This window comes from Neopelma chrysocephalum, unplaced genomic scaffold (genome assembly GCF_003984885.1).
Source record: "Neopelma chrysocephalum unplaced genomic scaffold, ASM398488v2 Primary Assembly neopelma1_147, whole genome shotgun sequence".
Taxonomy (NCBI): domain Eukaryota; kingdom Metazoa; phylum Chordata; class Aves; order Passeriformes; family Pipridae; genus Neopelma; species Neopelma chrysocephalum.
The window spans coordinates 1112715-1139445 of record NW_020897809.1 but is presented as its reverse complement, the minus strand read 5'-3'; the positions used below and the strand labels follow the sequence as shown (position 1 = coordinate 1139445).

At 47.2% G+C, this 26731-nt stretch overlaps 2 protein-coding genes across 4 annotated transcripts in view; one reads left to right on the top strand and one right to left on the bottom strand.

Annotated features, from left to right (window-relative positions):
- Positions 1 to 26731, top strand: part of MAPKAPK3 (mitogen-activated protein kinase-activated protein kinase 3) — a 122540-nt gene that overhangs the window by 40389 nt on the left and 55420 nt on the right. The window lies entirely within an intron of this gene.
- CISH (cytokine inducible SH2 containing protein) lies at positions 17873 to 26696 on the bottom strand. 3 transcript variants are annotated; one of them, XM_027700623.1, is made up of 4 exons: positions 26574 to 26690; positions 26040 to 26328; positions 21399 to 21622; positions 17873 to 20916 (listed from the first exon to the last, which is right to left on the bottom strand). In XM_027700623.1, exons 2-4 carry the CDS (start codon positions 26084 to 26086, stop codon positions 20414 to 20416), a joined length of 774 nt encoding a protein of 257 aa, XP_027556424.1. In that variant the 5' UTR covers positions 26087 to 26328; positions 26574 to 26690; the 3' UTR covers positions 17873 to 20413. The 3 variants fall into 3 exon arrangements, with proteins under 3 accessions (XP_027556424.1, XP_027556423.1, XP_027556425.1); XM_027700622.1 differs by having other exon boundaries at positions 26040 to 26696; XM_027700624.1 differs by lacking the exons at positions 26040 to 26328; positions 26574 to 26690 and adding an exon at positions 25713 to 26030.

Below are 26731 nucleotides of genomic sequence, written 5' to 3'. Positions count from 1 at the left end.
GCTGGGCTCATCCTTGCCAGCACTGGAAAAAGGAGGTCAAAACAACCCTCCTGGGGTTCACATGGAAAAGGAGATGGGAATGTCTGGAGGGCCGAAGGGTGTGTGCAGTGTAGTCTCTCTTCTGTCATCCTCCCTCCCCCTGCCCTGCCCTGGCCCCCCGAGCCCCCCCATTCCCAGGGGGAGTGCAGGCCAGCGGTTCTAGGAATAGCTCGGACCGAGTCAGCAGCGCCAGTTCCGGGAACTGCGGCCCCGGGCCCTGCGGGACGCTTCAGGGAATTCTGCTGCCATTCCAAGGATGGCAAAAGAGCTCGTCCAGTGACCTGGGGCTCCCCAGTGGCTGGGGGCAAAAGTTTGGAGTCATGCCACGGGACTGGGAAGACTACCAGAGGCGCAAGGGCCTGGAGATTTATGCCTTGCTCAGATCTGTACTACAGAATGTTGTTTGGCTTCTGGAGGGAGACAGGGAAAGAATTTGCTACACAAGGGATTGCAGTAGTGACCACAGGAATTTAGAAAAGGGATATGGAGCTAAAAGGTCAAAATTTCCCGCCATCAGTCATCATATCATGGTAGGAGTTGGAGAGGGTGCCAGGAACTCAGACAGAGATTTGGGGACCCTGAAACCTCCCACAACCACATGACCTTGAATAAATGGAACAACATGCAGCCGATGGAGCACCAGTGCCTGGTGCCGCTGTCCCACACTTTCTGCTTCCCAGTGCCATGGCTGTCATCAGTCCTTTGCCTGTCCCTGGTTCAGGCCTGCTGCACGTTCCCTCATTCCAACACAGGAGATGATGGGAACTTTTCTCCCAAGCCCTGCAGAGCTTCTAAGGAAAATACTCAGCATGACACTGACAAATTACTGTTATTCTTACTGACCACTTAGAAGTTAAAATTATTTCACATGCTGTTGGCAGCCTAGGAGGAGCGAATTTCTCACAGCACTTGGCTTTAAACACACCTACATACAGTTACTGAGTTGCTCTGGGTCAACTTCAAATGAGCAGAGAATAGAGGAAGTGTTTAAGTTGGATATTGGCTTCCAAGGAACTTTTCTAAGGCACTGTAGCAATGCAGACAGTGCCTGCCTTTTCAGGTTTTGGGGAGTGCACACATGGAAGGGTCGCTCTCCTGGGAGAGGAGGGCAAACCCATGGTGAGTAGTTCAAAGACAGAAGGCAAGGACTCACACTTTCTGCCCTTCTGGCCAGACCAGATGAGTTCCTTAGGCCTTGACATCATCAGTGCCATGAATTTTACTGGGATATTATTATTCTGCACACTATTTCCAGCCTAGTCCTACTCTCTGAAAAGTCCTGTGAACTGTGTTCCAGCTCTGACCCTGAGTTTTGCTGCTCTTTTTTTGACTTGAGCTGACAACCACAGCTCTGTCATGTTGTGCTCCAGCCAGCAAATGCATTATCTGCTGGGGCTGTTTGCATCAGCCTTCCCCTGGACATCATAGCAGACTTTTTCTTTGCTTTTACATTTAATAACTTTCTCAGGTACCAGTCAACCCCGAAAGCTCTTTCTGCTCATGGATTTTTTGTGATTCTGCTTCTGGTGTTTGGTCAGATTTTCTGGTACTGCTTTTGAGCCTTTTCTCCTCTTCATTTGTTGTTACTTCTTCTGTATTTTTCCACTGTGGAGAAACTTCCATAAAATGGGAGCCAGCGAAGTCTTTTCAGCTCACATATGCCCTGGGTTTGGGAAGAAGCATGTGTTTGTGGGGGAGGCAGCTGTTCTTGCTCTTCATGTAAAAGACCTTAATGGATTCACAGGATTATGCTGCTGGAGTAGCTCTTCCATCAAAGCCGTAGCAACTTCCTTGTTGCCGTTCCTTTTCTTAGTCTGTTAGATGCATTTGGTTTCTATGAACAACTAATTAAAATGCAGAAGAGTAGCTCTTTATTAAGGTTTTATTAACATTTAATTTGCTTTTTAGTTTTTGGTAAGAGATCAGAAAGCTTAGCTGTTTCCTAGAAAGGCAGCAAAAGGGTTGCAGTGCTGTGCTTGGATAATCTCCCTCTAATAACTTCATGTGCTCCGCGGGAAGTGGGCAGAGAGCCCCTGCCATCAGGGTTAAAGGAAGGGAGGCACAGTGGGGTGTTCACCAGAACTTGGGAATCTCCTGGGGCCACAGGCAGGAGCAGCTCTGCTGGCTGCACTCAGAGCATCCTTCCTGCCCATGGTCTGGAGGGGGCCCTGCTCACTTCTTGCTCACCTGGAAGCATCAAAAATCCTGAATTCAGGCCCTCTGGCCCACCCTCCCTTTCCCCATACATGATGCTCCCTCCCTGCTGTGCTTTTATACCACAAGGGTGAGTGCTGGGTAGGGGGTGATTCCTTGTCACAGCTTCTTCCTGTCTCCTCAGTGTTTGCTGGTGTGAGGTTGATGCAGGCCCTGTTGAAGGAGCGTGCACGCTCTGAGCCATCCTTCAAATACTGCTCGTGGACTCTTCAACTGGAGTCTTCCTTTTCCCCCTACCACCTTCAGTTCCTTTTTGGTTACTTTTCTGAGCAAAGTCCTTGAGGAACTGGGAGGGAGATATATTTGGGTTGTTTGTAGATGCTCTGCTCTAATGGTGTTACTCCCACAGCTTTCAGGGCATCTTTCTTGTGCCTGAATGCAGCTAAAACAGCTTTTCCTTCATGTCTCCATTGTCCCCCTCATTCACCAAATATTCTGTTGGATGCAGGCACATGTTTAAAACACTCAGGACTCCTTGGTTTTGTGACTTATTGCTTTGCTGTAGCAAAGAGACAGGATGGAGCAGAGAGAAGCCAAGAAACTCTATACCAAGCTGAAAACAAAAGAAATCTCTGTTTCTTCTCTCCTTTTCCCTTGTGCAATTTGCACAAATAGGTGCAGGTGCCTCATATCATTATTCACTCATGCTGCTTACATGGCTAGAACCTGCATTTCAGCTGTTACTGACTGCCAAAAAAGAGGCAGGGGGTTGCTGACAGAAGCTTCTTGCTGCCACTGCAGATCGGTGGTGGAATAGTAGAGAAATTATCATGTTTGTGAAGTCTTGAGGGATTTTTGATCCATCCATTGTTGCATTTTCTTCCCTTCTAGCAAAGGTTTGCTTTGAAGTTTGCACATAACTCGTTTGTTAAGTGTGTCTCCAAAGGGTGAAACAAGTCTCAACTTTTCCAGCTGTTTGCTTTCAAACAGGCTGTGCAATAATTCCTCAAAGGAGCTGTCAAGGAGTTAACTTTTTATGAATTTGTTACCTAATCTAATGAAGCATAAGAAAGATGTTCAGCTTGCTTTTCCTATGGGAAACTGGCGTCCCAAAGCAAACAGATCCTACCACTCCCTAAACACACGGATTTATTGTTATAATATTTCCTTTGTCCTGTCAGAGAACCCCCTTTCTTTCACATATTAAAAGCACTGGTAGTTCCTGCCTGAGTGTTTCCTTGCGAGTGATGAGCAATGCCTGGGATTGGGAATCTGAGAATGGCTGCACCCCCTGCAGTTTGGACTGGCTTCCCATGGCCCTTTGGCTAACTGGATTGTGCCACATGCCATTTTGGCTCCTGAAGTAAAAGCAGCTTTTGTCCTTCCTCCTCTGGGGTGTTCTCTGTGCCACATTGTCATGCCAAGAGTTGCAGTGGAAAATCCCGCTTGCTGGACTCCCGTGGCGCACCAGGGAGCGTGGAGCAGCTGGAGAGGAGTGGGAATAGTTTCAGAGCAATGTTTAAAAACTGTCCTGGTCTCTTTGTGGTGCCCTAAGAAGGGTGCAGAAGGCACAAGACTCTGCCTCATCAGCCAGGGAAGGCATCTGTGCACCCTGAAATCAGGGCTGTCATGGGAAGAGGCTTTTCCCTGTGAACTGGCTCCTGGGTGGGCTTTAGGGAACACCTGTGCAGATTTCTTGCTCAGCAACGGATAGGAAGCTTCCAAAGGTATTCCCAGCACCATATGGCTGCAATGTGATCTGGTGCCAGTGTATTCATTCCCTCTGGATACTGCATATCTCTCCCTATTTGTTTGCCTTCTCACTTGTTAGTCTCATGCAACCGGAGAATAAACTGTCTGGGAAAAGGCTGGAGGAGCAGAGACAGGTGAAAGGTTTAGGAGCAACAAAATTTCCTGGAATAAGGCATTAGCAGGTGTCTTTACTGGTGCTTCTCAGTACCAAGGGGATGTTTAAGCAGCTCAAAGGCTGTGCAGACCATCTGTGACAACAGTAAATCCAATGCAGAGGCTGATGCCCCACCGGCACAGCCCTCACCACTGACCCCACAGCTGGAAACACTGAGCCTCCACAGCTGCACTGGGCTGTTTGTGGGGTTTCCTGCTCAGAAGTAGCAGGAATTTGAAAACACTTTTCTAGCTGCAACTGCTGGAGGAATTTAAATAGAATTCAAGAATCTGGCAGCTACACAAGCCTTTGTGTGGATTTACTCCCATAAATAAAAGGTATCAGGGAGGCATTGAAGATATCTCAACCCCATTCATCCTTCAAGTTGATGGTTATCTGCCTTTCAGGTGTACCTGAGCCTATCACTGCACAGAATTGGAGATCCTTTCATCAGGTGGGAAAGATGTGCACTTACAGTCAAAGAGCCCAGACAACATAATGTAAAAAAGTGAGCAATAATGTTTGCATCCTGTCTATCCTATTGGTGGATAAAGTGTTTCACCTCCTTAAATTCATTATGAATGCTTCCTGACTTAGAATTCCAATCTTTAGTTTGGAGGTGCTGCCTAGTAGTGAATTGCTTTGTTTTGTGGTATAGAGATCTGTGGAGTAATTCTTATATATCCTCCAGCAACTTGTGCATCAATATGTGGATTAAGGATAAGTTCTAGCCATGATAAAATTACACCTGTGCTGAGTTTAGCACATGTTCATAAAGCCTCTAGAAAGCCCCAGGTGAAAACCTGTAGAAGGCCAGTTGCTATAAATAACTGTGGGTTGGGGTCATCTTGTGTGAGGGGATGTACCACTGGGATGTGCATTTTAGGTAATCAAAGTATGACTGTGCCAGCCTTGCAGTGCTCTCTGTGTGACATCGGGGTTCATTCCAGGAGCTGGGTGCAGCAGGAAGGTGGGTTGCCTCGGGAGTTACTGCAGTACAGAGAGGGCCTCTGGAGCTCTGCAAATACAGAGTGTGTGCTCGGTGTCCTTGGCCGTCCTCCACTTCGGTGTGCTAATCACTGGGGATGGGTTTGCAGAGTGAACAGCAATTCCTGTCACAGGGGGAACTGTGAGTCGAGTTGAGCCCCAGAGCTCACTCTGAAAAGTGTGTATAAAGCTGCCATCTTTCCTTTTTTCTAGGCACTGCCCCCCAAACTGAGACCCCCTTGTCAGGTGTAGGGTGCAGGCCAGGTGTGGGTCATATGTCCCTTCCAGACTCCAGGGAAAGTTCATCATCATCTTCATATGCTTCCCTAAACAACATTTCCAGCTGATGCATCTTGCTCTCTGGGTCTGTGTTTCATAGAATTTGCTCATAGAGCAAAGCAGTGGATGTTGGTTTGGTTTGGGATTTTTTTTGTTGGGTTTTTTTTGTGTGTGTGGGGGGGGGGGGGTTTCCCCTCTTTCTTTTTTCTTTGTAATAAAGCCCGTTCAATTAGCTTCCTTAGAAATGCCTCCCTCGGTGTGCTGATTGGGTGTGTGGCAGAGGAGGGACTGTGTCAGCACGGCTCAGTTCCTGGAAGAGCTGAAGCGCAATGAAAATGACCCCAGGGAGCAATGGGCTTTCCACAGAAACCTGGCAGGGGGGAGGGCTGACTGAGCCTGGATGGCTTAAAGAGCTCGTTTAGTTTCCTTTCTGCAGCCTGACAGAGAAAGGGAGGCAGTGACAGTGCTGCACACAGCTTCAATCACATCAGTGGGGTATTAATACTTCCTGCAGCCTCCTGCGTGGGAAAGGCACTGGGCCATCCTTCTGTGGTGTCTCTGTGGGCCCCAGGGCAGCCAGAGGGTACTGTCAGCATCCTTCTCATTTCTGGACACCCAAAAGCTCAGGAGATAACTTGTCCACTCCTTCCTTACACTATAGATTTGTAATTCTACTTTATATTCCCATTTTTATGATGTTTTCCTTCACCTTTCGCTATTGTACTTGCACTGTTCTTGCCTCTCTACTTTTAAAGGAACAAATATGAACTGCAAATTTCACAGCTGCAATTTGGTCTTTTCCTGGCTTGTACTTCTGGGCTGGGCTGGTGATAAGGCCTGGACTCATCTTTTTGGATCACTGTCATCCCACAGATGTTCTGGTATTTACAGAATCACTTGTATCTTCTTTTATCTGGACCAAATACCTGTGGCCTGGTGTTTGAGGGCAGCCAGGGAAGAAGGGAAAAATACCACCTCAGTCCTTAATAGCAGAGGCCTAAGGGAGATAACATGAAATGAAAAATCTGGCTGTGCCAAAGGCTGGAAATAAGAGAGCAGTGGAAAGATCTGGAAGTTTCTTTCCACCCCAGCTTGCTTTGAGTGCAGAGCCATGTCCTGTGGGTGCAGCCTGAGGTGTGAGCAAGCAGGGGAAGGTGCTCCTGCCTTGGTGTGTCAGACTGAAACTGCAGTGCAGGAAAGCACCTGCTTTGCATGAGGGCAGTCCTGGTGCTGCAGACCTTTGGAACCTTCAGCTGCCCCGAGCTCAGGAGCTTGTCTTTATCAGGAAGTCAGGGTGCACTGAGGCAGTGCATGGATTTATAGTGCTTGTGCTCTCTGTGTACTCAGTGTCTTCCTACAGGTCAGTTTTTTGTTACTCACCAAAATTAACGTGTGATAATAACTGAATTATTTAATTAACTTGTGTCTGAATCTGAGACCAGAACATGGGGCACTTGGAGTACTCTGAGGTGCAGGTTATGCCCCTCTCCTGCAGGTCTGCTGGGCTCTCAAACTATTGCCCTGAGAAGTTATCCATTTGGGATTGATTCCGACTCCTGTAGTGCAGGGTGAGCATCATCTCAGACTGCAGGAGCCACTGGCACCAAGATCTGAAGTTTTCCTGCCTGCAGAGGTGGCCCTTCAAAGTTAAAGTAGAAGAAGGAGATGTTCTGGTATTGGTGTCACATTTGATCCGCGGATGGATCCTGCTCAATCAGCAGCAAACATAACCCTGCTGCTTGGCTAGTGAAAAGTCAGAAAGGGCTCTGCTCTTGTTTCCCACCCCAGACACATGAGTTTGCCCCTCTGGCTCCTCCATTCCCACATCAAAGCCTTTTGTTGGGCTGTCTGCAGCCACTGCTGCATGGAGTGGGTGTGACTGCCCTTTCCCACACACTTGGGTGACTTAGCTGGGAGTTGCACCACGTTTTCCACAATGTGGGAGGTAATTCACGTCTGAAGTATTCTTCATGCATTAAAAAATATTAGTGTGCCATATGGAAGAGGCAAAAAGTACTCTTCCCAGCAGAGGAGGTTGAGTACAATTAAAAAATTATTTTTCCAAGCTCCTTTGGTTGCTTTGGAGACTCAAAAAAATAAGGATAGTACTTAGATAAATACATATGTATTTATATAAAAAATAAGTTTAATACTCTTAACAGAAGAACTCAACATTTAACAGCAAAGGGAAGGAAACTAATCAGATACAGTGTATGAAGACAGCAAGAGAAAATGCTGTTTTATAGTTGGTTTCTTTCCAGGGAAAATCTCTTAACCATCTTCTGTCAAGTAAGCACAGGGTGGAATAGGTGTTTGTCACAAGAAGGGTGTAGCTAGATGTAATTAGTAACAGAATCCAACTTTCCATGAAAAGCTCATTAGTGAGGAGTCAGACCTGCTCAGGTGCTCTGATGCTGTGCTGCACCTGCTCCAGCAAAGTGAGTTTCCAGAGAGCAGCAGCGGTTCCTCCCCAGGGATCTGCCTCCACCGTGGCGGGGAAGGGGCTGTGCCTCCAGGCCCGGCGAGCACAGCGCTGGGGTTTGTGCCAGAGCAATAGAGCACAGGGTGGGCACTGTCGGACGAGAGGTGAAGCCAGAGTGTTTGCAGTTTGAGAGGGAAAGGACCAAGGGAAGACCTTATATGGTGAGGAACCCAGAGACAGCTCTACTTCACGAGCTTTCTAAGCCAGGATGAGAAGTGTGGGGTTGGTTGCGCTACGGACAAGAGAAGCCACTTGTGCTTTCCTTTAGTGTCCTACCACTCCAACGCTCTTGTCTTTCCTCTGGCAGCGTGGGGAAGAAGGGAGGTTGGGCCACTTGCAAATTGCTCTTGCTCAGATTTGAGACAGCATTGCAAAGGTCACCTTTGTACGGAATGACTTTGGGCCCGACTTGCTTTCTGCAGAGGTTGCTCATGTGGGTCTGACCTCAGCGGCAGCGCAGAGAACCCCCCCGTGCGTGCTGGCCATCAGCACTGCCCTGCAGCTGCTGGGGAGCTTGGGTTGGAGCTGGGAGGCTCTTCAGCCTGGGTACAGCCAGTTTGTTTTGGTGCCGGGCGTTCTGCCCACTCTCCATAAAGGGCATTCCCGTGCCGGCGGCTGCAGCCGGGCGCATTTCCTGGGGCTCTGTGAGGATTCGAGCAGAGGTTTTAGGTCAGAGGAGGCATTCTGGGGAACTTGGGCTCAGTTTGGTCCCCAGTGTTATAGAATCATAGAATCGTAGAATCAGTTGGGTTGGAAAGGACCTCTGAGGTCATCAAGTCCAACCCTTGATCCAATATCACTGTGGTTACCAGACCGTGGCACTGATGCCACATCCAGTCTCATCTTAAAAACCTCCAGGGATGGAGAATCCACCACTTCCCTGAGCAGCCCATTCCAATGCCTGATTACCCTCTCTGTAAAGAATTTCTTCCTAATATCCAACCTAAACCTCCCCTGGCACAGCTTAAGACCATGCCCTCTTGTCTTACTGATCGTTGCCTGGGAGAAGAGACCAACCTCCACCTGGCTACAACCTCCTGTCAGGGAGTTGAAGAGAGTGAGGAGGTCTCCCCCGAGCCTCCTCTTTTCCAGGCTGAACAACCCCAGCTCCCTCAGCCTTTCCTCAGTCCCTTCCCCAGCCTCATTGCTCTTCTCTGGACCTGCTCCAGCCCCTCAATGTCCTTCCTGAGCTGAGGGGCCCAGAACTGGACACAGTACTCCAGGTGTGGCCTCACCAGCACTGAGTCAAGGGGCAGAATCACTTCCCTGGACCTGTTGGCCACACTGTTCCTGATCCAGACCAGGATCCATTGGCCTTCTTGGCCACCTGGGCACACTGCTGGCTCATGTTCAGCTTCCTGTCAATCCAAACTCCCAGGTCCCTTTCTGCCTGGCTACTGTCCCTCACCCATGGGCAGCCCTTGTCTCTGCATCACCGTGTGTAAATCCACTGATCAAACACAGTGTTCACGTAGTCCTGTGTCATCCCTGGGGATAAAGGAATGATCTGAACACATCCTCTGTTGTTGGGTTGTTCAAAGGATTTTCAATAAGGTGCACAGGATTATTCTGAGCCTACGACAGCACTAGAAACTGCCTGGTATAGGCAGAATAACTGGTTTGAGTGAACACAGCTACGGTCGGTCTGTTTTGAATTTGATGTAGAAGAAATGACCCACTTTCCACAGGGAGAGCTGTCCTTTGAAAACAGAGGTTAAATTGTTACTTGGTAACTGTGTAGGATTTGAAGTGCCTTCAATATCCCAGGTTGTCCTCAGCTGCTGAATCTTATGGCTGCCTTTGTGTGTCTCAAGGTCAGGCTGGTCACCACTGATAATTCTGTATCAGGTATTTTCTGATAATGTGGAAGCAGATCACCAGTATGGGGAGCAGAAAGAAGGAATGACATGAAAACTCCGCCCATTCAGGCACTTCTGCCAAGTACCGTGTAGATGTGCATTGAGTCCTTGTATCCTCAGCCTTTTCCTTCCTACCTCTCCACTGGAGGTCATGCAGAGGACACACAAAGGCCCAACATCTCTCTGCAAAACAAAAAGAGGAACCAAAGAGGAAACTTCCTTTATTTGCCAGTTTTCCTTATGTTCCCTGAACATGCACAGAGTTCAAGTGGGAAAGGAGGAGAAAAAGAACAATAAAATGTTGCTGAGATCCATAGATTTAAACAAACAAGTTTAAGAAAAAAAATCCAGAGACTTTCCAGTGCAGATTGTCAGTGTCTGTGCCATTTTGCTGTACTGATACTCGTTGCTTTAACTATTTACAGGTTTGCTTGTATCCTTGTGCCACCATCCTTTTTCCTTGTTGCTGTTGAAAAGTATCCCAGCCATGGTTCTTTCAGGATAGAGGTCAAGTTAAGAGGTTTGTGTCCACGGAGCAGGACTTCAGAACACGTTGCATGTTGATTTTTAACAGAATCATCTTGGCCTGTGTACTGATCCCGAGGTTTAAAACTGGGGCTGGGAGATGAAGCTGAAGAGGGGCTTTGTGAACAGTCTTTGCTCACTGGCATCTTCACGCAGGGAGAGTTTTGGGGGTGCCTTCCACAGTAATGAGCTGGTATTTTTCTATGGCAGTGGTTCCAACTGGCAGGAATGCCTAATGGCAGAGTGGCTGAAGGGCCTGGGTTTTCCCCTTTTCCTTTGGTTGACAGCATAACAAAAATAAAGCATAATAAAAATCTCATTTGGCTTATATCCCTTTGCATCAAAAAGCCATCTTTGCAAGGCAAAACAGAGATGAAAAATCCATGTTCCCTGACATAATTTGAAGTGCTTCCTTTGGTAGGCTTTAATCATCAAATGCCTCCAAACCAGCACTGCTGCACTAATTCCATCAGCCTTAGGAAGGCTTGAGGAAAAGGGGAAAAAATAATTCCTTTACGCTTTGTTTTCCTGTGTTGTCATCATTTGAAGTGCCCGTCTTAGAAAGCAAAGACACTGGAACAACCAGGCCCTGGGAATATTTATAGCTCCATAGTTGGTCAAGGTAAACCTGATGAGGAGTGTGACCTCAGCCAGCTGCATTATCCAGTGTGTGTTGGGCTGTTCCATGTGATAGCTGCCTGCTGGAATCAGCAGTGTCCCTAACATGTACCCTTTTCATTAAGTCATTTGTTTTGTCAATAACTGAGACTTTTGAGAGCTTTCTGTTTCTGCTCCAGGAAGCATTGATGATGCTGGTTATAGGGATCACTATAGGATATATAGCATTTTCTGTAAGCCTTTGGGGTTTTAACTCCACCTAAGTAATAGGCTGAAGAGGGATGCTGGCTGCTGCTGCTGGGGATATGGGAAGAGATAATTAAAAACCAGCTTTTTTGGCAGTTTACTATTTCCCTTATCCCAAGCATAAGAAAAGAATATTTCTTTTGGCTCACAGAACAAAGACTGTCCTTGGTTTAAGCAGCTCTTTGACAGGAGTATTGCTCTTCCATCAGCTAATTCCTCTAAGAAGAGCTGAGACAAAGGAGGTGATTATTGGAGTAGTAATAGGCCAAGAGGTAAATACAAAATAAACTGCAAAATTAAGATGCAAAATCCTGCTTGTTGCCTCCTGCATAAGCAGGATAGTATATTATTTTTATTGTTTATTAGTCAAGTAGGTCTGAATTGATAACATGTGGCAGGGTTGTGTTATAGAGGGGACTTTCCTGAACCCACCTCTCTTCCCATCCAAGACTGAGTGGAGTATTTCCACTTCAGTAGCTGTGCTGGACTGTCCCTTTGGAACCATGATTTGTATGAAGCAGCGATACCAACATGATGATCAATGCATGGTTTCTGTCAAAATCTGCCACTGCCCTTCTATGTTCTGGAGCAGCAGAAGCCAGCATGTGACATCTTCACTTACCGCACAGGTCCATGTCACACTGTCACTTGACACCAGCACAAGTTATTCTGTTTTCAGCTGGGTGCCTGATTTGCTCTGGCTTGTGTAGTGAAGTTTCACCTTTCAGGCAAGACAGGCTGTGTTATACAGCCAGGCAGGACATAAAAACTCATAGCCTTCAGGTACCTTCTTTATGTGCCACTACCAAACAGGAGGGACCCGCGTACTCGGGAGCGTGTGGATCGGGCTCCTCCCTGCCTGACATGAGGGCTGGCAAAGCACGGGGCAATTCTTCCCTTAACCCAGAGCCAAGCTAGAAGGTTCTATGCAGCCTGGGGGTGCCTGAGTATGTCAGATGGAAACTGGTGTGGATGAGGAGAGATGACTGAAGGAGTAACGGGGAGCTGTAGGAGCAGTGTACCAGTCCGGTTTCTGTCATCTGAGGGGTCTGCACGGGGAGTGCAGAGTGCAGCTATTCCCTGTGTAACACAATCAACACCTTCTGCAGCAGCAAACTCTTTCTCCCAGCTGGTTTTCAGTATCCCGAGGCACGGAGGGTATTACAACATTTGCCCACTCTTGCTGTTTGTGAATAGCCCTGACTCAGCTGCCTGGCAGGTCGCACTAACCCCGCACCGAAGGATTTGATCAGCAAGGAAAAGTTTTGCATGCATAGGGAAGCCTTCAATCTCCTATATTCTTGGAAAGAAAACAGTACTGTGGAGCCTCCACGTTGGCCCATACATGGATCATTCAGCCCTGCTCCAGTCTTGCAGTGCTGTTTTGTACATGTTCTTCCTGAAATGTTGCCCAGTGCCTCTCAGCCAAGATGATTTTCATAGCCCAGGACTGGAGGGAAGGAAGGGAATTAAAGAGGGGTGAAATACAAAGAATCCTAAAAGAATGTAAGGAGTATTCCAAAACTAAGGGCTTAGAGGAGAGGGAGGTATTTTCCAAAAGAATTACAGAGGTTTTCAAAAAAGTTCCCTGGAAATAATATTAGGTCATATTTTAGGCTTTTTCAGATTTATGTTTTAATCATAACAACACCTTTTATTAGTGCTTAGCATCTTCAGACAAGTGCAAACACATAGCATGTGCACTGGGCAACATGTTTCTTCAACACATTTCCAGGCTTGGAGGTAGTGTTTTGAACTCTGCTCTGCAGCGTTTGGCAGTGGCTGGGATGACACTTGCATGATGGGAGGAATCGCTGCCAAACTGGGCAACTTCTGACAAGTATAAACACAGCACTGCCTTCTGTAAGCTAGATTTCAAACCATATTGCTGTTCTAGGGAGGAGACAGCCCTGACATTAAAGACTGCAGTGTCTGATCAGCTATTCAATCTCTGCTGCTTTGCACTGAGTGAGCCCACAAAGAACGGGCAGCGAGGGGGAGTTGGCAGGGATGGGCATCCCAGGAGCTGAGCAGTGGGTCTTGCTGTCTCTTTGTCGTGAATATAACCCAGATCTGTTGTTTTTAGGAGTTCTCATCACTGAAAGCTCTGTCTTAGCCAAGGTGAAATGAGTTTGCTGAGATCAATCCAGGCTTGGCTGCTCAGTTTTCCCCAGACTGATGTTTACATCTCAAAGTGGCATTGCACATGTTCTGACTGGCACAGAAAGCCAGAACTTAACTGTACACAGCACCATAAGCTTTTGCTTTTAAAAGAGAAGCATCTAGGTGAGGGTTTGTGCTGCTGGGGGCAGTCTGTGAGGGAAGGATTTTCTTGTTTTAAATCAGCTGCACTTCGGTGTTAAAGCCTCCTTTAGTGACAAATCCTTGTCAGAATTTCACCAGAGATAAAATCCTTGTCTGCAAAACTAGGAATATTTAGTGGACCAAATTCAACCCTGAAGTAAATGAATTCCCATCACACTCAACGGAAAAGGAACCTCGATGCAGCCCCTTGTGTTTCCGGGTGTCCTTGGCAGGGCTGTTTCAGGAAGGGCAGTTGGAAAAGTTGCAGTGTATCTTCTGGATCAAGGCAATCACATGACGGAGTTACACAGCCTGCCAGGCCCGAGTCCAAGGAGTCAAGTCTTGGCTGAGCTCTGCCACTGAGTTTTGGTTGACCAGCTCTTCTTTTGGCCCTCCATCTGGCATATTTATATCACATTTTTGAGAAATACTAAGTTCTCTGATGATCTGTTTGGAAAACCTAATGCTGCAGCAGCCAGTATTATTTCAAGGTTTTATTGTCACTGTAGTTCCAGGGGGGGACATTAAAGTAAATGCCTTTCCTGCCTAGATAGAATGCTCTTTTAAAATAGCCATTTTGACAAAAACTGACATTGTATTCATTTCTGCAACTCAAATCTGAGCTGCTGCAAAGTCCATTTACCCTGCATTTAGGAAGTTATGGCATTCAGGGGAAAACCCCTGCCAGTGAGGTCTGAGGAAGAGAAACAAAAGGGTGAAGGCAGTTCTGGTTCATGAAAGGAAACCCTTCTCTGCAAATCTAGGTTGGTATGTCAGGCTGGGCCGGTTCTGACTGAACACTTTCCTCTGTGGGGACAGGCTGCTTCCTCTGGGGTCTGCTCTTTTCTATATTTAAATTATTCAAATGATGATTTTGCAAGGAAGCAAGGCCAGCTGTATGTGGAGCTGACCTCTGGGCCAACCGCTGCCACAGCTGGTTACCAGGGAATTGAGGGAGTGACCCAGAACTGGTTTGCAGTAAAATTTCCTTTTTTGTTGAGTCTCATCTTTAATGAATATTAGCTGAAGTCCTGAAGCTTTTTTGTATTCCCTCCCATTTCCCAATCCAAAAAGCCATTTAATTATTATGTTAAGTGCTATGTCATTATGTAAAACCCAAATTGTACTTTACTTACTTTTCATAGTTTTCTTTTGAAGTTTAATGCCCAAAGCTAAAAGAGAAACCCTTAAAATTATTTTCCTTCTGTCTGGTGTACATGTTGCTTACCCTTTTCCTCTGAAAAATGCAATGTTTTTCAAGTAGAAAAAATTACTAGTTCTTGCTAAATTTTGGGGGAGTATGTTTGTGCACACTCCTTAGTCTACATGATGTGAATACTGAAAGACTGTAATCAGAGTTTATTCCCAGGGCCACTTTGTCATTTTTCCCTAAACTTGTTTTTTGCTGTGTAGCAGAGGTGATGATGGATGTCTGAGGGATGTTGCAGCATTGTGCCTGCTCCCTGCCCTACTTGTTTGTGTGGTGAGTAGCAGGAGCCACATGATGGTTTTGTTTCTCAGGAAGTGGTAGTGGAAGATCAAAGTGGAGTTCACATGAGGCAGCATTAGCCTCCAGATAAAGCCATGTCTCCACGTGTTCCTGTTCCCTCACATTGGCACCCGTGATTATAAAAAAATACAGAGGCAGGCCTGGGTGTGGGCAGAGAATAAACATGTCTCAGAAGAAATTAGTCTGAGTCTGAACGTGTTATCAACACACGGAGCTACTGCATGGCCCTCCTTGCTGCCCTGCTGTTGGGCAATACTGGCAGGACTGGGTTCCCTTGGACTCCCTCTGGAAAATTCAAAGCTGAGTTGCTGTGAACAGAAAAAGAACGAACAATTCTGCCCAAGGACAGGGCAGATCTCTTTAAATAACATCTTATTTTTCCCTCTGACTGGTCTGTTTCCTAAGGAGCTCCCAGTCTGGTGGGTTTTTCTCTCGTTTTCCCTGTGAATGACAGGTGGGGGTCGCTGACAGTGTGACATGAATGTTGTGACAATGCTGCTTGGAACTGAGGGACTTGGAGGATGTTACTTGGCATCCAGAGTTGCTCTGGCACATCTTCACTGGATATTTCCACTCCAGACCTTTGGACTACTGATGATTTCAGGGCTGGGGAAGAGGACGATGCATTTCTATGAGGATTGCAAGTGTCTCAGCAGTGATAAGGGAGAGACAGGAGAGTACTATGATACTTGGCTTCTGACAGATTTGAACACGAGAACATGTTTGGCAGAGCAGAAGAGCCACACATACAGTGTGCAGTTAATTTTGGGTTTAATTCCCTTAGTTTCATAGATAGCAGGTAAGACTGACAATGGAATTTGGACTAGAAATGGCAATAGGTCAATAGCTGGAAACACCTGACCACATCTGTTGTAGGAGAATTAAATACAATCTGCTGATTCACTTCATTTGGTGCTGGTTCCTCTGGCTTGGGCTGAGGGAAGCTGAGCACCTGAGAGGATCTGGGGAAAGGAGTGAGATTTCACTAAATTAGAAAGGATAGGGACATGTGTACATAAATGGGTTATTTTACCCTTGCATGTGCTGCTGTTTCAGAAAGCTGATTATTTAAGGCAGAAAACAATTCCATGTGTGCCTGACAAACTGCAGGGGGTTTCTGCTGTGGCAGCGAGCCGTGCTTTCAGTCATGGACTGGGATTTCTATTCCCAATCCTATCACTGTTTTTCAGACTCTGTCCATGCTCCACATCCTCGTTTCTATCTGTAGATAGGAACTAAAGCAAGAGAAAACCCAAATAGTTGTGCATTGGCTCAGCAAACTACACAGGTGTCACTGGGAGTGGTGTGGCAGCTGTGCCTTGGTGCTGATAAAGGCCAGTCTGCGTTTCTGTGAGTGCTCCTGTTTCCAGAGATGTGGAACTTAATTGTAAAAGTCAGTTCAGTCTGCACAGAGGTTTGGCACAGGAGTTTTCAGGACATGAACCTGTTTTCTTTAACAAAGAAAGGTTAACTCCTGCTGAAGGTGCAGGAGTGGGAGTTGTTCAGATAACAGCTGATGCAGTAAAACCATGTGTGACTGCAGTTATGTACTGCCTTGGCTCATGCCAATCACTTCCACCTTCAATCTGTGGAAAGGGAACAGCAGGGTTTCATCTATGTAGCCAGGAGAAGAGTTTAGCCCAGCTAAGAAGTTTAGAAATTACTTAATAATTACTGTGTCAGAAATGCTGCATCTTTCTTTCCAGTGTTTTCCAGGGTTTGCAAAGCTCCCTTGTAAAGATGGATGCAGCTTTTCCTTCCTTTTGTTTTCATGTTTCCACTTTGGTTGTGTTTCGCTTCTACCCTGTCTAGCTCTCTTTCCACATTTCCCATAAAACCAAGAGGGATGTGATTGTTTTTGTGCAACAACTTGATCTGGAACAGATTATGCCTTGCCAACATTTCCTGGTTGGTGTGCAATGGAAATCTACCCATGGTCTGTGTTGATGAGGTTGTGGAAACAATATTTGCTAGGGAATGCCAGGCCCATGTCTGGCATAGGAAGGACAGCATGTGCTTCAGGGATACTTTGAAGCAGTATTTTGAACCTTGAAGCCAGTGGATTCAGAAAGGGAGAAGGATGGAGAGGAACTAGTTCAGCTTTTTCTTAATTTCCCCTGAGCATGTTTTCCATTTTCCAGTGGTTGGGTGCACCCTGTGCTTGCTTTGGGCAGGATAGGGGGAACATGGCTGGAGCACCTCTCCTGGGAGAGGAGCACGAAGGGGCCACAGCAGAGTCACATCCCAGCAGTGGTGCTGCCTCAGTGTATTCCCTGCATTTCAGAGACAGGACAGATGGGATGGCCTCTGTCTCCTCTGACACCACAGGGTAGATCCAGCTCCCCCGTGGTTCCCCCACCTGCTGTGTGGTGTCTGAGGTGCTGAGAAGGGGAAAGGGTGCACAGACAGACTCCCGATACCGGCAGACTGAGGCCCAGTGGCAGCAGGAGCAGAACACGGAGAAAAGCTGCTGTGGGTCCCCCATCCATCCCCAGCACTGTCTGCCCTTCATGGACCCATCTTTCAACACTTGCCATGAGCAGACCTTTTCTTTGGGGCCAGCTTGAAGCCTGCTGTGAACAAGCTGCCAAATTTCCAGTTACATTCCCTCTCCTTTCCCCTACATTGTAATGGTTTTCTGTGGCACACAGAAGCAACACAAAAATCATTCCTGTGTTTTTCCACATCATTGAAAAATGTTCCTCCAGTCCTTATTAACTTGGGACTTGGGATCTGCCACTGCTCATCTGTGTGCAGTAGAAACCAGGCCCATGCTGATGAGGATTCTGGTGTTAGATCTCCCAGTATCTAAAAGGCCTGTTTTTGTTAAAGGTTTTTGTGTCTTTCTTGAAAAAAAATAGTCAAGAGTTTTCCCACTGTTCTTGGGGAGGATTTCTGTGAATAGGAAACGAATTCATCCATTGGGATTTTACCAAAGACTTTTACATTGAGTGGCTTTAAAGTATATTTAAAATGTTTATTTAAAATCCAAGTCAAATGATTTTTAACAAACTGTCTCAAGATAGAAGAAGCTGACTTTTTGGAGTAACTGTATTGTTTATTCGTTGTATTGCAGTAGCACCTAGAGATCCCTACTGTGCTAGATGCAGAACAAACACATAACAGAGCTGGTCCCTGCCTGGAGCTCACAGCCTTCAGCTTGGCCTCTGCCTCCTCCTCAACCAGGAGCTCCTGGGCTCTCTTGGGGCAGTGAGATCAAACCTGCAGCTTGGCCTCCTCATCACCCCCAGCAGAGGAAAGATCAAGTAGGAGGCAAGTTCAGAGAGCTGCACAACCTGCCCTTTCCTGCTGTACATTTCTCCAACTGATTTTTCCCAAGCTGTAGTTACCAAGCCTGTGGCTGAGCTGTGTGGGCTTCCTGAGATCACTGCTGCTCCTTCAAGAGCTGTGGTTTCCTTGTTCCCAGTGTCCTCAGGCAGATAGAGGTGTTTGGATAAAAGGAAGCCTTTTCAGTGGTTTATATTATTTAAAAGAAAAAAAAAGTTTTCCTTTTTGTTTTGCCTTCTACGTTTTCATTCTCATTCAGTACCTTCCCATGGTTGCTGCCATATGAGGCAAGAGGGAAGGATATACCAAAAAGCAAACCTGACATCACACATGCACACTGTCAATCATCAAAGTATCAAAAACAAAGCTTGCAAGAGCACAAACTTTTATAAATGTGGAGAGAGGGGGGAAAAAAAAAAAGTACACTGACTAAGCACATCAGGCCATTCTGTCCCTTTAGGCAGCTTTAGGAGAGGGTGGAAGAAACTCCACCCATTTTTGGAGCTTGTCTCCTGGGTCACCATCCCATGCTTTTCCACCTTCTCTCCCAACCCTCAGGTATAGCTGGGATTTGCCTATTCTGATTTACAGACCCTTACAGAGACAGTCCCAGGGAGGGATGAATGAGGAATCCTTAACATTGGTTCATGCTTGATCAAGTTGGAGGGTCTTAGGGGAAAAATAAGCCAAACAATAGTTTCTCTAGACCTGTCTGTTCCCTTCTCTACTCCCACTCAATGGCATGGACTGGCTCCTATGGGATGGGAAGGTGATGGGATTCAGAAAATGAACAGGAAAGGGCAACTTCTCTGTCTGTGCTGGTTTTGGGCAGATCCCATCTGCTGTTTGTCCCTCCTGTGTGCAAAAGAGCGAGGGCAGAGCCATTGTGCTTCAGCTGCAGGGGGTGAGAGGGATGGGGCGCCACAAGTAAACCCAGAGCCAGCAGTCTTATTAGGGATAACAAACATGCAAGTCAGAGCAGGGGCGAGGAGAGGTCTGGACCTTGGCAAACAGAAACCTTGCATTGTGGTTTCCAGTGTGTGCTGCAGCCTGGATCTGCTGGAAGCCACAAGAGTGGCTCGTGACTCATGCTGGCAGCAGCAGAGCAGCCGGCAGTTCGGCCCCGTGGCAGGAGAAGGGGGCGCAGCTCCTTCTGCTGAGGTGCTTCTGAGGTGTTCCCCCAGAACTAAATAAATAAATAGCCTGAAGCTGTGCGTGCCCCTGGTGCAGCTCAGCAGAGCTGTCTCTGAGCCCCTGCTCCAGCAGACCCTGGTCTCGACCGGCGTCTCCAGGCAAGGGCAATGTCAGAGAGGAGCTCTTTCAAAACACAAGCCAAACACAGGGTGCTCTGCAGCCAAACCCCTCTCCCTGCCTGTGAGAAGGTTGGGTTTCTGATTACTTGTTTCTGAATGTTTTGTCACAAACTTCCTTTGGGGATGGAGAAGATGGAAAAAAGATGGGATGAGTGCTCCCTGGCCCAAGCTCAATATCCAGAATCTTTGCTCAAAGCTCTCAAGGAAGAAGGGCTTCCTCAAAGAAGTCTCCTGTCCACAATGGGAGGAGATGCAGCACCTGTCTCTGGGAGCTCCCACTGTGCTCTGAGGTTACAATACCCCCTGTAGCTAAGGAAGAAAACTGTAAAGATGGGTCTAGGTACAGTCTTCTGAGTTCCACATACCCAAAAGTCTGTGGGAGCTTGGATGTGGACTCCTGTAACCTGTTACAGGGACAGGCTCAAACAGGTGCTGTTTGGATGTGAATCCTAATCCAAATTCCCACAGAACTTCGGCTGCCACTTGGCTGGGAGCCTTTATCCTATCTCTAACTCCACAAAAGAAACAAAAAAAACAATAAAGTAAAAGGTGCTTTTAAAATACCATGAGGAGAGAAACTGCCATGGAAATAAATAGCAAAAATAACAACGTTAACATGCCCGGTGTCACAGCAGCTCTGAAATTCAAGTAGTGTGCCCATGCCCACAGTGCCTTTCACAGCCACTGCTGGCACAGGCTGAGGTTCAGAGCTCTGCTTGTGTCCCGTTGATCACTGAAACCAACTCCTCCCTGGCTGGAATGGACGTGGAGAGAAGGGGAGAGGGAAGATGGATGCAGTCTCTGCTGACAGTCAGGTCTCTGCTGTGCCCACCTGGTGCCGCGTTTTAGCGGGACGGAGGCACAGAGTTCTCATGTCTCTGCCTGAGATAGAGCGGCCACGGTTCAGAGCTGGAAAGGGTATTGCTTCAAATAGTCCCCCATCCGCCGGGGCAGGGGCAGCTGGTCCACGTCCGCCGTGCACTTGTTGATCCGCAGCCGGCACAGGTGCTGCAGGCTGGGAATGTTGTCCTTGCGGCCGAGCGGCCGGATGAGCTTCAGGTGCACTGCGGCTGCTGCCAGCTCCTTCTGCATGGGAGGTAGAGGAGATGGAGGCGGGTAAGGAGCCTCGGTCTTGCTTTCCGTCGTGCAGGACATGACATAGTGCTGGATAAGACTGACCACGTCTGGGAAGGCCAGGATGCGAGGTTTGGACAAGTAGTTGGAGTCCAGCCGGAACTTGCTGTCGGTGTATTCGATGCGCACGTTGGTGGGACCTCGGTTTGTCTTGACGGAGAGTGTGAACAGGTAGCTGGGGTGGGTGCTGTCCCGAACCAGGAAGGTGCCCTCAGGCATCTTTTGGAGATGCTGCTTGGCCTCACTGGCAGTGATCGAGCCCCAGTACCAACCTGGAAAAGCATCCGAGAAAGAACGTTAGGGAAAGAATGCCAGAAAGGACTGGCAGTATATTTAGGGAAGCCTTAAAGCCTATTGACTTCAGGGCCAGAGTTGGCAAGACCTTCAGAAATTAAGACCAAGTCAAGTTCTAAGGGTTTCCTGCCTATGCTTGTTGTTGCTGTGCTGGGGCTCGGGGTGAGGTTGGCTGCTCTGCAGCTGCTGCAGTTTATAGAGAAAACCCAATTTTTTTGCAGTTCTTTCTCCCAATTCGGTTATAAAAAGATAAAGCTTTTGCTTACTCTGGAAATAAGTTAGTTCATGATACATGTTTGTAGATATTGCAAATGCGCTTGCTGCATGCACAGGAGTCAGCCACGGCTGGGACAGGTTCCTATCTGAAGTGGGACTGGGAGATTCTTCCTGCAGCTCCCTGAATTGAAGAGTTGGCTCCCTGCAGCCTTCTGACCCCATGACTTTGGGAGTCGAGCCTTACCAGATTCTCGCAGGTAGGAGAAGGTTTTTGCAATGCAGAGAAGGTCTTCTTCAGGGTCCCGTGTCTGAGGTGGGTTGCTGTCTGGAACTGGAGCTGCAAAGGCAGGCGCAGACTCCTCCTGGAAGGCCATAACTGGGAGAGGCTGCATGATGGGCTCTGACAATTCCTCAATGCCCCTGAGTGACAGTCTCCTGATCTTTTCCTCCGCCAGCAAAGGATGAGGTCTGAAATGAAGGGCACGCACTGTTATTTCTCCTTGCCGTGAAATCAGTTGCAGTGTCTGTTCAGTGCATGTGACATTGTACTACAACATGTTATGTTTTATAAACAGATCTTCAACACGATTATGTTTCAGAGAAAGGCAGGGAGGGGGAAATTACACAGCTAAAGATGAGCCCTTAGAAATAGGGAGAGAGAATTGTTCTCTTTGGCCTTGTAAGATGGTCTGTCTTGCCATTTAGGTCCATCCGAACCTGGTATTTATAGATGTTGCCTTTTTAATATGTAGTTTCAGAGGCAATAAGGTTTATAGCAGCATTACAGCTTCATTTACATGATTACAATGTTGGAGCATTTGTTTCTGCCAGTGGGTTTGTTAGTCATTTACTGCAATATAATTAGAAGCAGAATTGGGAATAGCTCGGGTTTTGTCCTACCTGCTTTCTGCCCAAGGATGACCAGATCCTGAATGAATCTGTTAGAACTGATGAGTGAGCTGATCGTGTAGGAGAATAATGGGAATTCTTATTTTAGCCAAGCCTGTGCACTACACCAACCCCACAGCACAACAAAGATGTCGGTGTGACTAATCCCTGCAGGATTACAGCGGGATGAGGTTCTGCCAGGAACATGAATCCCTTGTGGCCTAGAGAGAGCATTAGTGTAGCCATTCATCATCTATCACAGTTTCACAGAGCCTGTAGCTCTCATGGGCCGTGGGTGCTCCTTCTCTGCAGCGTGGAGATTCCTAAAGGAAGGCAAAGCTCCAGGGGGAGGATGGATGTCAGAGGCCAGGGAAATCTCCATTCCCAGGCAAGCTCCTGAACAAAAATTACTTTCTGCCTCTGTGTAGGCTCTTTGCCTCTGCATGCCCTGTAGTGCTGCATGTCCTGTGTTACATCTCCCCCGTGCATCCCCCACACACTTGAGAATGTTCTTTCAGACATTTAACATAAAAGGTGGCTGAGTTTCCAGAGAAATACATTCCATCCTCAGCATGACACTGTCCCCGCACCGCTGGAGCTGGTGGTGATCACACAGGAGCAGCCACATCCCCCCATCACTGAAGAGAGGAGCAGAAGGAGACTGAAGCTCTAAGTACTTCCCTTCTGATCCTCCTCTTTCCCTGTGCTCTGGGTGAACAGGGACACTTTAGGTACATGTGTTGTCAACTGATCCACCACCTGAAACTGCCGAGTCACAAGCGTGGGACAGGGAGCAATAAGGGATGTGAGGGAAAAGTAGATTAGAGAGAACCTGAAAGCGCCTTCACACTGATTTGTGAACGATAGCCATGATCAGTTCCCCAGCTCTGCATTTCTAATCAAACCATGTAGGTTTGGAGGAAGGTTTTTGTAAAACAACTGGTAAATTTAAATCTACAGAGACAGACTTCTTGCCCTTGCAATACACAGCATAACCCCACTGTTCTGTTGGTATTTAGAAAAGAACATTCTTCCTTTTTCCATGTGTCAAATCACACGTCAGAAACAGGATATCTACTTGGTGTTCATGGCATCTGATCTTTATTTCTGTTAATGGGTAGGAAACCAGGCCAAATAAAAGTGATTGCTGGCCCATGTCCTCACCAGGCACCCTTGGTCATAGGGACTGCATTTTCAGGGACTTTCACAGAACTCTGCATCTGAGTATACTTTTATACCTGGAGATCACTGTTGGGAAACGTCCAGCTTCTCTTTTAAATCCTACCTGAGATACCTTTGTAGGAGTTGAGGGCTGCATTTTTCGAGACATTTGGATGTTTCCGTCTTAATGTCATGGCCTTCACAAATGCCTGGTTACCTGCCTTCTTGGGGAAAGGGGATTCCCAATTCTCCATTTTCCCCCTTTCTGAGCAAGGATGACTCTAAACCAGATCCTGTCCTGTGCTGAACCTAACTAATAACTGGTGCAGTGCAAAACGGGTGTCCCAGGCTGCTGGCAGAGCAGTGTCTCTTGGGGTGTTCTTATACCAACTGTTCCCACAGTTGAAAATGACAGTGACCAATGTTAAGGAAAATCATTCCTGCTCCATTCGCTGCCCACTCGCTCCCCAGAACTCAAATACTGCAGTCCAGAGGCCAAGTCTCTCTGAACTTATTTTGTCCTGGAAAATTTTTCTGGCCTACCTTTTGGGAATGGTTTTACACATGAAGAAATCTTTTCTTGGAGCTTTCTTATTTTCTTTTTATGTACCTACTATGGAGAGGAAAATAGGAATTGGCTGAGAGACTGGGAAGGAAGGGGGAGAGAGGAAAGCTACGCAGGGAAATGTCCGCCATAGATCGGGAGTGCAGCTGTTCCTTTCAGGGCTGTTATCAGTGTGAATTTGTCACTAGATTCCTTTTACAGAGCCACTTGGATCTCTCTGAAGCAGAGCCCATGTGCTTAAGATGAGGTTTCCCACTGTACTCGTGCTGTGCTGCCTCACACTCTGTGCCACCTGAGGCTGAAGGAGCCCAGACTTCGTCGTCCCTGTGGAGATCCTTCCACCACAGAAGGGCTGTGCTTACACACTTCAGAGTTTCCTTCTATACACCTGCCTTTTGCACCTCTCTCCCCCTACAAAAACTCCTAGTGCAGCCGTAGGCTCAAAGGAGCACAGAGGAACAGAGGAGGGGGACTAGAAATTCTCATAGACCGGGAGGTGCTGGTGTCCTAAACAACTCTGTCCATTGGTTGAGGAAACGAGCTGCTGCTGGGATCAAACAGAGCAGCTCCAAGCACAGGAAAGGGAGAGCTGAGGGATCAGCAAGTAATGGCAGACTACAACTTTTAATGCAAGAACATTTCCAAGAGGGTTAAGAAGGGTTTGCTGGGATAAGGACAGGTTGAAAAAGGTTTGCTGACATGAAAAAACCCTTTAGTGGGGCAAAGAAAGGATTTGCAAATAGTCAGTGCTTGTAAGAAAGCAAGCAGAGGAGAGAGGTGGAGGATCAGGATTGAACACAGTGAAGCTGTGAGGAGGAAGAAAACAACTATAGAAAATTTGGCATGTCTGGCTGGTAGTCTGTGTGGAGTCTTGAGAGAAACAGCAAATGAACTTCCCTGTGCTTTGGCAATTAGTGTTTCAGAAAGCCTTGGAAAGGCAAGAAAGTTCAGGAGAGTCGGATATGTCTGATATCATTCAGTGTTGGCTTTGCAGTCACTGTGCTGATAAGGTAAACTTTGTAACACAGTACAAACAGTACAAGGAAAAGTGTGCTGAGCTGGTCTCCCTTCCCCTTCCATCAGCCGTGCCCCAAGACTTCCAAGTGGGAGCTTGGTCTGAATAGGAAGGAGAGTATGGAGTCCAGGATATATGAAATCCTAGAGGATAATAAAAACTGAGCAATAAATGGTCATAAAAATAGATATTAAAGGCAACCATCTGCACATCTGGCTCCATAACAAGTTCTTAGTGGGTAAGGGAAGCAGTAGCTCTGGTATGTTGACCTTGCAGGAAAGCTTCAGTTAAGGGTTTCCCAAAGCCCAAGTGGCAACCTGAGTTCCCTGTGCTGTGGTTATAAGAACTGCAGCTGCAGACTGAAAATAAGAGTGAAAACAAACCCACACGGGTAGTAGGAAATTATTGGTAAACACGAGCTCTCCTTGTCTGTGGAACAGATTTTGGGGGGAAATGGCAGAAAAATCCCCATGCTTGTCATTGAAAGTAGACAAAGGAGGATTTTCCTCTGAGGAAAATCCCCTGAGCGCAGGAGGGATGGGAAATACTGAGGTGATGGCTCAGGATGAAACAAGTGCTGACAATTTCCAAATATGCAGCGTGTGTAAAATGGCGTGTGATTCCTGCAGACCAGGTATTTATCAGTTGGTGACCTGAGCTGATCATGGGGACACTGAAGTGCCAACACACTGGTATCAGACATGGATACCAGAGAAGGCACTGGGATGTTCCCTGTTGTGCCCCATGACTTTCTTTCTGCTGAATGCTGTGTATATGTACCAACAGTTAAGCTTACACATGAAACACCAGAAAAATGAAATCAAGTGTTTAGCATAAATATCTCCTCAGAAATAGACAAAAGCACCTGAACTCCAGGGAAGTTTTTCCCTGTAAGCGATTTGGCCAAGAGGCCATTAGAGAACACTTACGGTCTCGGATCTGTGTCCCCAGTGATGCTGCACCGGCCCCACTGAACACCAAGTTTTCACTCAGTTGTACCCTCACAAAGGCTTTGAATATCGTGCAGTTTTTCAGCAGTAGAAAGCCCGGAAATCAGGAATACTTTACGGTCCCATGATTTCGGCCGTGGAATCTGAAGCGCAGACACACACACAGAACTCATCCACCCCAAGTCATTCCCATTCCATTACAGTCACGCACGGCAACTCACACGAGCTGAAAAACTGTCCCGGAGAACCGAACTAATTACAGTTATCAAACCACAGGTTTTCAAAGGAGACCGGAAAGTATCTTACCCCTGAACACAGAGGATCATGTCACTCCTGGACCAAGGGAAAAGCATTAAGTCTTCAAGAACGTGGGAAATGCTTTCTCCTCTTCTTGCCGCCTTTGCTTCCCCGAAGCAGCTGGTTCAGCCTCTAGTTGGGGTTCACGGGGAGAAAAGGCTGGAGAGTCCCAGCAAACCCCTTCCGCAGGAGGTTGTTCCAGCCACAGGAAAAGCCAAGCAGAAGGCGAGCTGTCCGAGACAGACTTTAGCAACTTTGGCCAGGAAAACGTGTGCAGAAAAAATAATGTATTCTTCCTCTGCTTTTCAGAAAACAGCAGCAAAAAAAATAACCAAAGGAAATTACATATAAAGAGGAACTAATCTTCCTTCAGAGCAGTCTTTTAGAAAAAAATATTCAGAGCGCTCTGAAATAGTAATAAATAGGTAGCAATAAATAAGATCTCCCCGGGTGCTGCGGGAGGAGCCGGAGAGCAGCGACCTGCCTTTGCGCTGGCTCCGGAGTAATGAGGCTCCGTGGAAGGAGGAAAAAAAAAAAGCAAACCTCCTTAGTAATCTTTTGTGTGCCCCTTTTAATCTGTTCCAGGAAGTGAGGGATTCCTGGAATCGTATTGTGTTCGCATCACTCTTCCTACATCAGCCACGCGGGGGGGGGGGAAGACTCCCCAGCGAGGGTATAAATAGCCGCGTCCAGGGCGGGCG